The 16577-nt window shown below is 53.2% G+C and overlaps 1 protein-coding gene across 1 annotated transcript; it reads right to left on the bottom strand.

Annotated features, from left to right (window-relative positions):
• Positions 1–1612: 1612 nt before the first annotated feature.
• Positions 1613–15562, bottom strand: ISG20 (interferon stimulated exonuclease gene 20). The gene is made up of 4 exons (XM_061179964.1): positions 15310–15562; positions 14763–15014; positions 3325–3525; positions 1613–1774 (listed from the first exon to the last, which is right to left on the bottom strand). The coding sequence occupies exons 2-4, from the start codon at positions 14988–14990 to the stop codon at positions 1688–1690; spliced, it is 516 nt and encodes a 171-aa protein (XP_061035947.1). The 5' UTR covers positions 14991–15014; positions 15310–15562; the 3' UTR covers positions 1613–1687.
• Between the last annotated feature and the right edge of the window lie 1015 nt (positions 15563–16577).

Here is a 16577-nt window from a genome sequence, read left to right on the forward strand (position 1 = left end):
CCACCTGGCGTTGCTCAGCCCTTAGGCCAGTGGCTCATCCATGGCTGCACATCACAATCACCTGCCGCTTGGGCAGTGCTTCTCAAAGCATGGTCCCCGGACCAGCAGCAGAACATCAACAGGGAACTTGTTGGGAATGCAGATTCCTGGGTTCCACCCCAGACCTTCTGAATCAGAAACTCTGGCATGGGGCCCAGCAGCCTCCAGGTGATGCTGGTGCCCGGTCCAGTGTGAGAACACGGTGCTTAGGTACTGGGGGGGTGCTGAAAAAGCTCCTCTGGTGATTCAGATGTCTTAGGATTCAAAATCACCTGTGAAGGTCAAAATACTAACAGGTGCCTGCCTCACCCCCACTCCCCCACCCTAACCTCCACCCCTAGGGAGCCTGGTTCAGTGGAGCCGAAGCAGGACCCAGTCAGGGATTAAAATAACAACTCTGCAGCTGATTCTACTGCACAGTCACTGCTCTGGTTTGGATCCTTCTCTCCATACCCTACTCATGCCCTTCCTTTAGAGGGCCAGGCCCTGCAGCAGAGGGCAGCAGTTCTCCTAGAACGCTGGGTTGTGTGCAGGATAGTCACCAGTTATCGAATTTGGTGGCTGCTTGAGCTATGACAGGCATGGTCCTGGACACTTTGTTACAGCCTCTCACAAGAACCCTATGAATTGTTAGAAGTTCCTGCTTTACAGATGGAGAAACTGAGGCACAGAGAGGTTAAGTAATTGGCCCTAGGTCACACAGCTACTAAATAGCAGAACCCAAATTTCAACCTAGTTCCCACAGACTCCAGAGTCCACCATCTTTGCTTCCTTATTTTACAAATGAGAAGACGGATGACTTGCTGAAGGTCACCAGGGGTGGCACCCATCACTCCTCCTGTACCTTTGCCTGGAAGCTCACCAGTGCCCTGGAACCAATTTCAAGATGGGATGAATGGACCTCTGAGTGGGTGTCACCCCCAGAAAATAATGCCACGCTCCCAGGAATAAATGCAACTGGAAAAGGGAGGTGGAGGCAGGGTTGTTGTTGGGTTTTTTTTTTTAATTTTTTATTTATTTTATTTATTTATTTTTGGCTGCATTGGGTCTTCGTTGCTGTGCACAGGCTTTCTCTAGTTGCGGCGAGGGGGCTTCTCTTTGTTGAGGTGTGCGGGCTTCTCATTGCAGTGGCTCCTCTTGTTGCGGAGCATGGGCGGAGCATGGGCTCTAGGCGTGGGGGCTTCAGTAGTTGTGGCTCGTGGGCTCTAGAGCGCAGGCTCAGTAGTGGTAGTGCACAGGTCCGCGGCACGTGGGATTTTCCCGGACCAGGGCTCGAACCCGTGTCCCCTGCATTAGCAGGCAGATTCTCAACCACTGCGCCACCAGGGAAGCCCCGAAGCAGGGGTATTAATTAAGTCACAGGAACTTCTTCCTGGACCCACAGGATTCAAGATGTTAAGCAAATTGACACTTGTCCCTGTCCTGGCTCAAGTGTTCGTTGTCCTCTCAGTGCTGGGTGGTGTCCACAGACACCTGGCTCAGAGAGAAGAAAGAAAAAGACAAGAGGAGAATCCGAGGGAGTAGAGAAAATATAGAGCCATTTTATTGCTAAAAATGTATTTTCCAAAAGCAAGGGCATTTTTGTTTTGAAGAGACGAAGGTCTGTAGTCCTTGGGGAGGGTGCTGAATACCACCAGACGGGCAGCCCTCATAGTCCTCGAATTCTCCTGGAGAGTCGGTAGAGCTCCATTGTTGCCCTGGCGTCTTCCACCGAGTTGTGTCCCAACACACTGTCCTGCAGACACAGGTACAGAGTGGGGATTGGGGTGCGGCTGAATCCAGGCGCCCATGTGACCCGGGCCTTCCCTGCTCACACCCTGACTTACAGGGCTGAAGTGGGTCAGTGGGTGAGTCTTCCCAGGCCTCTGACACCCTGGACTCAGCAGGGGGCTGGAGCAGGCCTGGCTTCACCCATTAGCACTAGACCCAGGCATGGCCAGGCACAGAATCCAGCATCCTGAGGGCCAGGCTGTGCCCTCCAGGTGCTTACGATCCGCTGGGTGTGGGCCGGGCACTGCAGACTTGGCCTCAGACCCAGAGGGGCTGAAGCATTTCTCACAGGGAGCCCCAGGGCACTGAGGAATGTGGACACAGATGTCTCTAAGGGGCTCCTTGCTCAGCACGTGGAGAACAGGGCTCTTCAGTGAATCCACGTGCTGACACTCTGTCCTCGGTCCCTGGTGCCACAAGCCCAACAGAGGGGCCCAACCTCAGGCCCATCCCCTGTCTCCTACACATTCCTGCTCCCCAGCCAAGCCGCCCCCAACTCCTCAGGCTGGGGCTCAGGCTCTCCCCTCCCCGGCGCCCCCTCTCTTGCCTCCTCCACTAAGACGGCCCCATCACACTCCACTCAGACCTGGTGTCCTGCCTGCCCCCCGCCCTCCGTCCCTGCTCCAGGACACCTCCCCTCCCCTCTGTGGACACGCCCCACAGATGTGCTGATGCTCAGGTCTCGGGCCACCCTCCGTTCAACCACGAGTTTCTCAAGGATGGGCCGGGCCTTGCTCACCCGGGTGCTCAGCCTCTGGTCCAGCCTGGCCCAGAGCAGGTGCTTCATAAACATCCGCGGAGCTGGAAGGGCCCACGTGTGGCCGCAGCTCCTAGTGTCCACCCCGCCTCCCTGGGCCCTTCCACCCCGGTGAGCTCCCAGCCCCCAGCACACGCCTGCCTGCCGGCTCCTGGAGACTGCTTTGCCTGTGGGTTTGAGCTCAGGGTCCCTCTCTCACTTTTTGGAACCCCCCTCATCGGATATCTGCCGCTTTCCTATCTGGGGGGCAATTCCAGAGGCTTCTGCCTGGGGCTCTGGGGGGGCCTGCTCTGTCTGTGGCTGCAAGTGCTGAGGAATTAGGGCCGCGGGAGCAGCATCAGTGCCTGCCGAAAGGGAGGTGTGTGTAAATAGTGCGGCTCCCTGGATACATCCGCGCTCTGTGCTCTACACCATTTCGCAGAGTTGGGCAGGGGGATTAAGCTTCAGTTACCCACAGGGAAACTGGCATGATTTTGAAAACACACAAAAACGCCTCGATTGGGTGCCTTCCCTTCCCTGCCGCTCATCCTCACTCTACCAGGGCTTCGTGGGTCAGCTCTCAGATAAACGCCCTGCCCTCCTGGAGAAACCCCGCCCCTCTCACAGCACACAGCCTCTCAGGACTAAGGGTAGGCTGAGCATCTTTGGGGCCAAATATTTGCTCCGGAGCTATTGGGAGACTTTACAGTCCCAGCGGGAAGGGCCAGGCCCCCAGAGCCGGCAGTCCGGCCCCAGCCTGGGAAGGGGGTGGTTCTCACCTGGATGCGCCGCCCAAGGAGGCGCTGGCTCAGCAGGCGGAGGGAGACGCGCCGGCAGTACAGCAGGCCGGCCTCGCGCCAAAGAAGCTTGTCCGCGACCGTGTCGTAGATGGCGTAGTTGCTCATGTTCTCCTTCAGCGCCTTGAAGTCGTGCTTCAGGTCGTGACCCACCACCAGCTTGCCTTTCAGGAGCTGCAGGATCTGGCCAGGAAGACACGCACCCTAAACGTCACCCAGGGTACTTCGGGTGGGTCTGGGGCAACTTGGTGACATCATGTGGGGGGGGGGGTGCTGGCCTGAGCTGTGTGACTATGAGCAAAGTCCTCCTGGACTTGCTGTGTGACTATGAGCAAATCACCATGCCTTTCTGGGCTTGGAACGTATATATCATCGATAAAATGAGGAGACTGGACCAGGCCCCTTCACCCTCAACAGTTTAGTGCTGCCGGAAGGCCCATCCCAACTCCTTCCGTGGTTTCTGTGTGATAGCAATGGCCATGGTCTCATGAGCCAGGCACTCGCTGTGCATCACATACATTATGTCGTTTAATCCTTTTAACAACCCTCCTGTGGCAGGCGGGTTGACCTCCCAGAGATGCCCACTCCCTAATCCCCAGGCCCTGTGAACATGTTACACAGCAAGGGAAAATTAAAGTTGCAGATGGACTTGAGGTTGCTAATCAAATGGCCTTAAAGTAGGGAGAGTTTCTGGATGATCCGAGTGGGCCCAGCATAATCACAAGGTCCTTATATGTGGAGGTCAGAGAGATCTGACATGTGAACTTGCCAGGCTGCCTCTGGCTGTGGAGGTGGAGGAAGAGGCTGAGAGTTAGGAACAGGGGCAGCCATAGAAGCAGGAAAGGGCAAGGAAACAGATCCCCCTCCAAAGGCTCCAGAAATGAACACGGCCCTACTGACACCTTGATCTCAGCCCAGTGAGACCCACATCAGACTTCTGAACCACAGAAGTGTAAGACAATAAATTTTCGTCCTTTTAAACCACCAAGTCTACGGTTTTGTTATAGCAGCCATAGAAAACCCATACAGCTATGAGGGAGGGTTGTGTTTAACTGAATTTTGCAGTTGAAAAAACTAAAGTGCTAAGAAGTGGAGTAATTTACTCAAGGTGACTCTGATGAACTTAAAATATTTGCAGATTCCTTGACACTCCTCACAGAAAAGATGGAGTCTAATTCCCCTCACCTTGAATATGGGCCGGGCTGTGTGACTTCTGATCTCTCTATGGGGCCAGTGTCCCGGGAGCCCTGAGTTACCCTGAAGCCACCATGGTGGGGAGACCACCCTGAGGTAGGGAGCTGTGCCCAAGGAGCCCCAGCGCCAGCCACGGCACAGGTGGGTGAGCGAACCATCCTGTGATTCTAATCCTGGGCCTGCCGGGTGCCTCAGCCAACCAGCTGTCCCCTTCTGCCGAGCCCTGCCCAGATTGCAGATGCCTGAGCGACGTAAGTATTGACACTGTTTGGAGCACTACGTTTTGGGGTGACGTGCTAAGCGTCACTAGATAACTGGGACAAGTCACACGGCTAGTTCGTGGCAGGGCCAGCCCTCAAAGCCTGCTTATCACCACCACATTATGCTGAAAGAGCTGCCTGCTCCAGGCCTCCATCAGCCCAGCGGCCAAGCTGCAGAGGGCAACCCTCAGGGTGCCCCAGTCCTGTGCCCTGCACGTACGCCCAGGCCTCCATTCTCACCTCCTCTCCCACGGTGGCCCTATGGAGAGCCTCAATCACTGGCCACACAGGCGGGTCACCTTTCCTTCCCTTGGCTGCCACTGGGGAGGACGGAAGGGGGACCTTGGGGCGAGCTGTACCAGGCGCCAGCTGAAGGGCAGCTCATGGCCATCTCAGGCCCAACTAGGACAGCTCTCCGGCAGCCTTCATCTCTTCCTCTGTGCCCCAGGAAGGAGCCCTCTGGATGGCTAACACCGTCCCGTGTCCTGCTTCTGCTTCCAGTAGCTTCCCCAGACATCCCGTGGGGCGTTTGACTTGCTCCCCCTTGTGGCCACTCTGCAGAAAGAAGCTAAGGCTCCAAGAAGTGAGGTGACCTGTCCACGGTCACAGCACTGGAGGCAGAGTCGGTCCATCCACCGTCAACACGTAATGTCACCAGCCTGCCCCACCAGTACTGTGGTTTTGTTGGGGTCCTCCTCCGGACAGCCCAACCTAGGGACTGGGGAAAGCACTCAAAGAATAAAGCTGGGCCACTCCTGAGGGACACCAGTTCTTGTCACACTTGGGCTGAGGAATCCCCTGGTGAATCTCACCAAAATCTGGATTCGAATGTGGGATTCTGCATTTCTAACAGGTGGTTCTGATGCTGCTGGTCTGTGGGTCACCCTGAGTAGTAAGGGTGCACGACCTCAGAGCAGCGGCTCGAGGGGAATCCTACGTGTGGAGGAAACGGCTCGGGCAGCACGCAGGGGAGGGGTAGAGGCCCAGGGCCAGTGGCTGTGGCTGTGCTGGGCAGCTGTGGGTCACACGCCTTTCCTTGCTGACATCCTTTATGTTTCTGAACAATGGGGCCTGTTTTCCTGTCTATGAGCTGACTCAGGCCCAGTTCACACAAAGCTCTGAGGGGACTGTGCCACCCCAGAGTCAGCCACAGCAGCCGGTCCCAGGCGGAAGAGGGCCGAGTCATTGTGAGGTAGATTCCTGGGAAATTCATCACTTCCTGAGCCCCAGGGTCCCGGTGGTGGCGGGGGGAGAGGGGTACATTCAGGACCATGAGACTCATCATGAGACAAATAAAATAAGAGGTAGACAAGCAGAAGGAAGGAAGAAGTAGGGAAAGGAGGAGAACAGTCTGTTTAGCAGAGAGATGCCAACTCTTCAGGACAAAGATGCTGGGCACCGGGCAGGGAAAGGCTACTGGGACTCGCTATGTGGTCTCAGGGAGGTCGAAGACGGTCTCTGGGCTTCAGTTTCCCCATTTGTAAGGTGAGGGCCTGGAGAGGTGAGGCTCCATGGACTTTCTGTGGCAGGGCTGGGAGGGAAACCCAGGGTGGCGTGGAGGTGCCAGCTGGATGGGCCTCAGGGCTGTGTGACCTGCTGGCTTCGGACCGGCCCTGAATCGGTGTCATGAGGCAGGTGTGTCAAACACAGGGGAGGGAGGCTCAAATTCCTGGAAAGAACTGGAGTGGTTGGGGGAAAGGGACATTCATCGATCTGTTCTCATTGCCTGGCACTGGGCCAGGTACTTTCCTCATTCCTCACCTCATCATGGGGCCTCTCAACAAGAATATTCTTTTTTTTTTTTAATTTTAATTTTAATTTTTTTAATTTATTTATTTATTTTTGGCTGTGTTGGGTCTTCGTTTCTGTGCGAGGGCTTTCTCTAGTTGCGGCGAGCGGGGGCCACTCTTCATTGCTGTGCGCGGGCCTCTCACTGTCGTGGCCTCTCTTGTTGCGGAGCACAGGCTCCAGACACACAGGCTCAGTAGTTGTGGCTCACGGGCCCAGTTGCTCCGCGGCATGTGGGATCTTCCCAGACCAGGGCTCGAACCCGTGTCCCCTACATTGGCAGGCGGATTCTCAACCACTGCGCCACCAGGGAAGCCCAACAAGAATATTCTTAGTGTCATTTTATAGTGAAGGGGGTTGTGGATCAGAGAGGGTAAGAGGCTTGCACAGGTCACACAGCTGGTGAGTTGATTGCTGAGATGCGGTGTCCGGATCTGCCTGACCCTGTCACTATTATCACAGTTGTTGTTATTACTACCTACTGAGAACCTAGGGATTATATTAGCATTATTAATTTCAGGGTGGAAATTAATAATTTCTACTGCTGGGCCCATGACGGCACTCACTGAAGATTTCTTGAATCAGGAATATGGCCCCTGTGAGGCGGGGATTGTCATACCATCTTACCAACAGGGAAAGGGGGGTGCCAGTGGTGTGTACCCATGTCACACGCAGAGGAGTGACAGGCCCTGGTGTCTGCCCGAATTCTCTTTCCACTGTGTTTTCCCTCTAGTCCAAGTATTTCCCAGGCCTGATCAAAAAAATCACCCGAGACCCTTGTTAGAAATCCAGAGGGCAGGGCGCTACTCCAGACCTGCGGAATCAACATCGCCAGGGGAGGGGCATTAGCAAATGTTCCAGGGTATTCTTCCCATCTGCCAAGTTTGGAAATCCCGGCACCGATGCCTGTACAGCCCCTTAGAGCCCGCTGCTCCCATCATGCATCCATTCTTCCATCTGTCTGTTCATTCATTCCTGGCTGCCAGGAGACATGATTATAAGGGACTCTGAAGAATGTTGCCCTTGTGGAGGCCCAGGTCCCCTACTGTCATCTTCAGGAGTGGCCCTGGTCCCCCTCTTTCCTTCTGTCCCCTGCCAAGCTCTCTGGGTGCCCCTGCCCCCAGCTTCTGTCTGCTTACCTGGGGTAAACCTGGATGACGAAGTCATCCTCCTCCATCTGGCTGAGCCCCAGAGAGACCTGCCAGGTGGCGGGGCCCCGACAGGGCACTTCAACCCAGGCAAGGGCTACAGCACTTGGTACAGCTGAAACCAGTCCCTGTTCACAAGCTACTGTGGCTTCCTTTCTGTTTCCCACCTAAACCACGATGCCACACAAGATTTAGTTTCTTTATTTGCAAACTAAGAGTGTCATTATCATTCCCCAATCCCAGTCATGGGGTGGATGCTACTCAGCATACCAGGTTAACATTAAAAGAGCATTTACTTACAAAATGAGTTACAGTCTATGGACAATTACCGTTAGATTAAAAAATGAATTAAAAGAGCATTGACTTGTCAGGTGAGAGCCCTGCATCCGAGCACTGAGTTGTAGCCCAGCTTACTGTGTGTCCTTAGCAAGTCACTGCCCCTCTCTGGACCTTGGTCTCCTCGCCGGTTCCTTCCTGTGCTGACAGTCTGATTTGTGGGGCTCTCTGTAGAACAGGGTTCTCAGCCTTGGAACTACTAACATTTGGGGCCAGATACTCCTTTGGTGTGAGTGTGTGTCCTGTGCATTGTAGGATGTTCAGCACCATCCCTGGCCTCAAGCCACTGGATGTCAGTAGCAGCCTTCCGCACCTCACTTGTGACAATCAGGAATGCCTCCACTACTGAGCCTGCGCGTCCGGAGCCTGTGCTCCGCAACAAGAGAGGCCGCGATAGTGAGAGGCCCGCGCACCGCGATGAAGAGTGGCCCCCGCTCGCCGCAGCTAGAGAAAGCCCTCGCACAGAAACGAAGACCCAACACAGCCATAAATAAATAAATAAATTTTTAAAAAAAGAAATGCCTCCAAATCCTCTTGCACTGTTGGTGGGAATGTAAATTGATACAGCCACTATGGAGAACAGTATGGAGGTTCCTTAAAAAACTAAAAATAGAACTACCATACGACCCAGCAATCCCACTACTGGGCATATACCCTGAGAAAACCGTAATTCAAAAAGAGTCATGTACCACAATGTTCATTGCAGCTCTATTTACAATAGCCAGGACATGGAAGCAAACTAAGTGTCCATCAATAGATGAATGAATAAAGAAGATGTGGCACATATATACAATGGAATATTACTCAGCCATAAAAAGGAACGAAACTGAGTTATTTGTAGTGAGGTGGATGGACCTAGAGACTGTCATACAGAGTGAAGTAAGTCAGAAAGAGAAAAACAAATACCGTATGCTAACACATATACATGGAATCTAAAAAAAAAAAGAAAGAAAAAAAAATGGTCAGAAGAACCTAGGGGCAAGACGGGAATAAAGATGCAGACCTACTAGAGAATGGACTTGAGGATACGGGGAGGGGGAAGGGTAAGCTGGGACAAAGTGAGACAGTGGCATGGACATATATACACTGCCAAACGTAAAATAGATAGCTAGTGGGAAGCAGCCGCATAGCACAGGGAGATCAGCTCGGTGCTTTGTGACCACCTAGAGGGGTGGGATAGGGAGGGTGGGAGGGAGGGAGACGCAAGAGGGAAGAGATATGGGGACATATGTATATGTATAACTGATTCACTTTGTTATAAAGCAGAAACTAACACACCATTGCAAAGCAATTATACTCCAATAAAGATGTTTAAAAAATAAATATAAAATAAAATAAAATAAAAATATCTGATCTTACTGTAAAAAAAAAAAAAAGAAAAAGAAAAAAAGAAATGCCTCCAGATATTGCTAAATGCCTCCAGATATCGCCTCCAGATTTGCCCTTGGGGGCAAAATCACAGTGCACTGAGAACCACCGTGCTGGATGACAGTGAGACGTATAGGCGTCAGAAGATAACAAGGCAGTTACCTTGCATTATAAAAGCAATGTCATCCCATTACAAAAAATAAAAAACAGAAAAGGGGGTGAGGGGAGCCCCCTCAAAATCCTAGGGCCTCGTGGCTGCATGGGCCCTGGGTGGACTGGGGCGCTCCGTGGCTCCCTGGAGCCGGCCTGGCTTCTATGGCCTGGTCTATGGCTCACTGCTAGCCGGGCCCACTTGCAGGAAGAGACAGGCTGGCGAGCCACCTTTGAAAAAGGCCTGCAAGAAACCAATGCCTGGTGAGCTGGTGGCTCGGCTGAGAGGTGTCACCTGACTTGTGGGATCTGATAAATGGCTAATAGGCTTCTGCCCTTTGGGGGCTCCCCAGCACAGCTTGGGATCTGTGAGCCTGGTCTTCGGGATTAAAATACTGTGGGTGATGGGGCTTCCCTGGTGGCGCAGTGGTTAGAAGTCCGCCTGCCAATGCAGGGGACACGGGTTCGTGCCCCGGTCTGGGAAGATCCCACATGCCGCGGAGCGGCTAGGCCCGTGAGCCACAACTGCTGAGCCTGCGCGTCTGGAGCCTGCGCTCCGCAGCGGGAGAGGCCGCGACAGTGAGAGGCCCGTGCACCGCGATGAAGAGTGGCCCCCGCTCGCCGCAACTGGAGAAAGCCCTTGCACAGAAACTAAGACCCAACACATCCAAAAATAAATAAATAAATAAATTTATAAAAAAAAAAATACTGTGGGTGATGAGTGAGGTCAAGGTGCCTCAGTGTCCTTGTTTGTGAAAACAGATGATGGCGGTTGCCTCATAACCACAGCTTCACTCCCACGCTGCGCCGACACTACCTGTTCGTACATCAAGCACTTAGCATTCACAGCGCGCATTTACACACTTTGATCACAGGATCAGAACATCACAAAGCAAGCCCTCGGGCCAGAAGTTGAGTCTCTGCTCCACCCCTTTCTTGGACAATTTGCTCAGCCTTGTGCCTAAGTTTGCTCATCTGCGAAATGGGGTGATGATACTAGTTAACTACCTCCTGGGGTTGTGGTGGGGTGTAAAGGTAGTGGGGTATGAAAAGTGCTTAGAACAGGGCCTGGACGTGATGCTGGATACACCTGTGCTGCTTCATCACCCCTGTGTTACAGAGGATCCTACTGAGGGCCACAGAGAGGTTTAGCAACAAGCCGGAGGACACAGGGCAATCAGGTGGCAGAGCTGGGATTGATCCCACATCCAGCCAAGTCTAAAGACAGTGTGCTAAAAGTCCACATGCCCCAACTAAAGATCCCGCACGCCGCAACGAAGATCCAGCGCAGCCAAAATAAGTAATAAATAATAAAATAAATAAATAAATATTTAAAAAAAATAAATCAAGACAGTGCTTGCTCCCTGCCCCCTGGGCTGTACGTGTATTACTGTATCTTGACAGCAAAGGCCAACACGAGGGCAGAGGCAATTCTCTTCCACGCAGCTGCCAGAACTCCTATATTGTGAAAATCAATTCAACTCCAATCCCACCAACATTCTCAGGGCACCTTCTATGTTCAAAGCACAGTATCCAGCCTGGGGCAGATAAAGTACATGGCAGGAGCTGTGGAGCTAGACAGACCCGTGTGTGTGGCTAGGCAAGCTCTCAAGTGTGTGGGCTATGGGAATTCCCTGGCGGTCCAGTGGTTAGGACTCAGTGCTTCCACTGCAGGGGGCACGGGTTCTATCCCTGGTTGGGGAACTAAGATCCCGAAAGCCACGCGGCGCGGCCAAAGAAAGAAAGGAAGTGTGTGGGCTATAGCAAGGAGGGTGAGACCCCCAGGGGGGTAGAGTTGGGGATGGGGAGGGTGAGGGGGTCGGGCAGGGCATCACACAGGACTCCTCTGGCCTGGGCCTGCCAGAATGGCAGTATTTCTAGGGAAAGGGATGGGGGATGGGAGAGAGTAGGGTTGGGTCTGAAGCACAGCGGGCGATGGCTGAGCTGAGAGAGAAGGCAGAAAAGGTAGGTAGGTGGTATTTAGAGGACCATGGACGTTGGGTTGCCGGACCTTAGGCAATGGGAGCCTTGGAGGTATTTGAACCAGGGGGTGGGGATGGGAGCGGGGGCTATGATCTGAGCCAGGCCTGGGGAAGTGTCTCTGGCAGCAGGGTAGAAGACATGGGCAGGGAGCATACATTGTGCAGCAGGCAGAAAACGAGGGCCAGAATCTAAGACCGAGGTTCTCAAGGGAAGTTGGAGAGGGGACGGGATGTAAAATTTGACTTTCTGCCTTGTTCTCTCCACAGGCACATTGATGACCATCAGCCATGAAGCAGGCACTGTGCTTAGGGATACAGACCACATCACTACACCCAACCTACACAAGGCCAGGAAGGAGGCATTAGTACTCCCCCTTCACCGATGAGAAAACTCAGGCTCAGAAAGTTTCAGTAACTTGCCAAAGGTCACACAAACCAGGAAGTGATCGAGCAGGAAATGTGAACCGCAGGTGCGGTTCCAAAGAGCTGCCCGGTCTTTAGATCCAAGCCTCCCTCCTCGAACAGCTGTTAAGTGGCTACTCCGGACGGCACTCCATGTTACACACTGGAAGGGCCCGGCATAATCTCCAACTGAGAAACAAAAGCATTTTGGCACCAAGTCTGGATGAGGACCGAGGTGTCCTGACTCCCAGGCCAGTGCTGGAGGGCGTCCAGGGAATTGCATTTCTCTTCTGCCCTTTCTGCTGCTGGGATGGGGAGGGAGGCTGGGGAGGAGGAGAAGGGATGGGGCCAAGCGGCCCACCTGACTGCTCAGTGGGGATCTGAGTGTGGGCAGCTCCATGTAGTATCCCTGGGTCTCCCATCGGCACCTAAACCACCCCACCTTTCTTCGTGTTGCCCTCCCCTTCTTGGTGACTCACCTTTGTCCTCCTCTGTCCTAACGTTTCCTTCTTTCCGATCCTCTGGATGCTACTGATGACTAAGGCACTGCTCCCTGGGGTCTCTGACTCTTCTCTCTGCTGCCATCTCTTTCCTCACTCCCATCCATCTCCCCAGCAGCCCCGTTCAGGTCTTCTTGACAGTGGTTTTGATCCTGCCATGCTCTTACTCAAGAATCTCAGTGGCTCTCTATGGCCCACTGAGTTGCATAAACAGAATCCTCCCTCCCCTTTGGCAAATAGCACCAGCCTCATGGAGCCTTTCCAGGACCACCCTGATGTACTCTGCCCCCTCCTCAGGGCTCCTTAGTACCCTCTTAGTACCTCTAGAACAGTGCTGTCCAAGAGAAGGAAACATAACGTGAGCCACATAGGTAATTTTAAATCATCACCAGCCATATTTTAAAAGGTAAAGAGAAATAGGTGAAATTAGTTTTAATGTTTTATTTAACCTAATATATAAAAATACTACCATCCTACATATAATCTATATTTTAAAATTATCGAAGTACTTTATGGTTCTTTTTTCAATCAAGTCTTTGAAATCCAGTGCATATTTTACACTTACAGCACATCTCAGTTCAGACAGACCAGCCACTTTTCAGGTGCTCACCTGTCACCCCTAACTGGTGGGACCCTACTGGACACACAGCTCTAGAGGTTTCGAGCCTTCCACATTCTAGTTATCTGAACTTGTGCGAGTTGCTTAGTGTTATGGGTTGAATTGAGTTCTCCCTCAAATTCATTTGTTTAAATCCTAACCCCAGCCACCTCAAAATGTGACTTATTTGGAAATAGGGTCATTGCAGACGTTATTGTTAGGATGTCATAATGGAATAGGTTGAGTCCCTAACGAATACAACCGATGTCCTTATAAAAAGGGGCAATTTGTGAGACACGCACACAGGGAGAATGCCATGTGAATATGAAGGCGAAGATTGGGGTGACATTTCTCCAAGCCAAGGAACATCAAAGATGGCCAGCAAATTGTCAGAAGCTAAGAGAGAGACACAGAACAGGTTTTCCCTTGCAGCCTTCAGAAGGAACCAGCCCTGCTGACACCTTGATCTGGGACTTCTAGAACTAGTCTCTAGAACTGTGAGAGAAGACATTTCTGTTGTTTAAGCCACCCACTTTGTGGTACTTTGTTTCAGCAGCCCTACCAAATCACTATTTAGTTCAAGAGAGCCTCAGTTTCCTCATCTGTAATATGGGGACACACAATGTCTGTTCCTCACAATAATCCTGTGAGATTGCTGCTGTCATCACCCCCATTTTCTTTTCCAGGTGGGGAAATGGGGTACAGAGAGGGTGAGGAACTTGCTCAAGGTAACTTAGCAGGTAAGGAACAAAGCCAGGATTCAAACCTGGCGCTCTTAGCTCTGAGCTAACAGCTCCTGAAGACACTTTTGGCAGACTGTTTTGTGAGGCATGAATGAGCTCCTGGATGGAGCTCAGGAGAGCATCCAGTGAGTAGCCAGTGCTCAGAAAACAGGGGCTATTGTTGTGGGCTTATCTCCGGCACCTGGAGCCTGGCACGTGCGCAGTATGTGGGATTGAGGTGAACCTCAGTTCTTTGTGTTCTTCATGAACTTCTGCAAGGTGAGTTCACCTTCCCAGAAATGACTAACCCTGGTACCACTTCTAGAGTGGTTGAGTTTCCTTTTCTTCTAGTGATTCAGAGAAACTGAAAGTAGACTGGAGATGTCACAACAAGTTGAAGGGCAAGAGAATGGGAGACTTTGGTGTGCCACACCCATCACTATGAGTGGATGGCCTGCGGTGGGTCTGGGAGCAAGCTCTCCCTGAGCTCAGTGGGCTCTGGCTGGCCTGTCCTTCAGGACCAGGAGGGCGCCCTGCCAAGCGCCCAGCCAGTGAGGGCCTCCACCCAGGACCCATCCCCCATTTCCCCCACAGGGCTCCCCAGAGGCAGCGTATAGAGGAAAGAAGGAGGAATCTAGCCCCCAAATCAGTGTGCAGGGAACAGCAGGCAGGACTCAGCTTCCCCATTGTAAGACCAGCAATGTGGACCAGATGCCCTGAAGACTGCTCCCAGACACGAGTCTAAGGTTGTCTGATGGCAGGAAGCCTCCTCAGGGATGTGATGGACACACCAACGGGTTTCTCATGCCCTGGTGCTCCCCACACACGGGTGCCGGGGAATCTGACATGGCTGGGGTCACATGTCACAGCTCCAGCAACCAGGGGAGGTGCCGGGGAAGTGTATATGTGTGTGTGTGTGGGGGGGGGGGGTATATGTGTGTTGGCCTGGCTGGCATATGGCCCTTCTCTTACCTCCAGCCTGGCCACGGCAAACGGGGTGGCCCCCTCCATGTTCTGAACCGTGATCCCGCTGACGGGGGTTCTGTAGTCGGTGATCTCGCCCTCGGGCCGGATGAACTTGTCGTAGAGCACGGTGCCGTGGTAGTCCACGAGGCTGCAGCGAGCCAAGCCGCTCTCCTTGAAGGGCCCCAGCCCCACCATCTCGCAGTCCATGGCCACCACATCCATGCCTCTTGCCATGTTCCACCGGGACCCTCAGATGTGCTGGAGAGGGGGCGGCAGGAGGGGCATCACATGAGGGCCAGCTGAGACCCCAGGCGTCCTCAGCCACCTCCCAACCAGCCTACACCCTCTGCCCTGCCCTTTGTCACAAACACCACCTGGCACAGAAGGAAGTTGGCCTCTTGCCACCCCAACTGGCTTCTTCAGCCGGCAGTCCCAGGGCCTCTCTCTGGTCCTGCCCGGCAGCCTCAGGACCAGGATGCCCCCTCCCAGCACCTCCCCTGGCTGCTACCCCGGAGAAATGCCTTGAACCCACCATCCTGTCTCCCACTCTCACCTGCCTGCCTCTCTGGTGCCCCTTCTCAGCTACTGCAGTTGCTCTTAGCAGTGACTCATCTCTGACTTCAAGCCGGGAATCCTGACCCTGTTTCAGTTTCTGGTTTGCTATCAAGTGAAATCAGGGGCGGGAGGCCGGGCACATGGGCTGGGCTGCTTCATCTCCTCGGGCTGCCGGAAGGTGGGGAGCTCGGTGTCCTGAGTCAGAATTGATGAAGCTGGCCGGCTCCGTGTCTGGGTGTCCCACCATTGCCCCTGCCCTCCACCTAATCGCTCAAGCCCTCCCCCTCCTCGGATGACGCAGCTGATGTGGATGGAGTGGATTGCAACATCTGTCTTTCATTTCTCACCCTCTGGCCAGGGAATAAACATCCCCAGGACTGGAGCCCAGGGAATGTCCCACAACTTCCGGGGGGCCGCCACCAATCTGAAAACTCTGTGAGGTCTTTTTTTTTTTTTTTTAATATTTATTTATTTGGCTGCACCAGGTCTTTGTTGTGGCATGCGGGATCTTCGTTGCGGTATGCAGGCTCTTAGTTGTGGCATGCGGGATCTAGTTCCCTGACCAGGTATCGAACCCTGGCCCCCTGCATTGGGCGTGTGGAGTCTTAACCAATGGACCACCAGGGAAGTCCCTCTGTGAGGTCTTTTATGGGGGCAGGGAGAGCTGGCTCTTGGGACACTGAGGTTATTGATTGGGAAGGGCAGGAGAAGGTTGGGGTGCAAGGGGGGCTAGCCCCCACTGCCGACCCAGTAAAGCCCTACGGCCTCTATTGGCTCAGGGATGCCTCAGAAAGGGTCATTTGTCTGCCCTCGACGTGCTCTGCCTCCAGCTGGACTGACATGTTTGACGACAAGAAGCAGGCCTGGAGGGAGCCCCACCAGCCCGGCCGTGTTTCCCAGGGGCTACGCTCTCCCAAGCTAGAACTTTGACCCCTTAGAACAATGCCTAACACATAGGGAGCACTCAACATTTATTGAATAAATGAACGAGTTACATCCGGGGCAAAAATAGAATCAGCTTTAGTGAGGAAATTGTCCATTATATACTGTGGTGAGTTGAGCGCTCCCATCTTGCCTCCTACCCCAGATCCATATGGAACAAGCTTTGAGCTGCCGAATCTGACAGCCCCCCGTTGTCACAAAGATTTGTGGCTTGGAAAGGAATTTCCCCACGTTCTCAGTGTTTTCACCAAGTGACATCCAGCTTCATTTACAGACCTCAAAAAGAAAACCAGATACTGAAGTATGTTTAAAGGATAAGTCATT

This window comes from Eubalaena glacialis, chromosome 2 (assembly GCF_028564815.1).
Source record: "Eubalaena glacialis isolate mEubGla1 chromosome 2, mEubGla1.1.hap2.+ XY, whole genome shotgun sequence".
NCBI lineage: Eukaryota > Metazoa > Chordata > Mammalia > Artiodactyla > Balaenidae > Eubalaena > Eubalaena glacialis.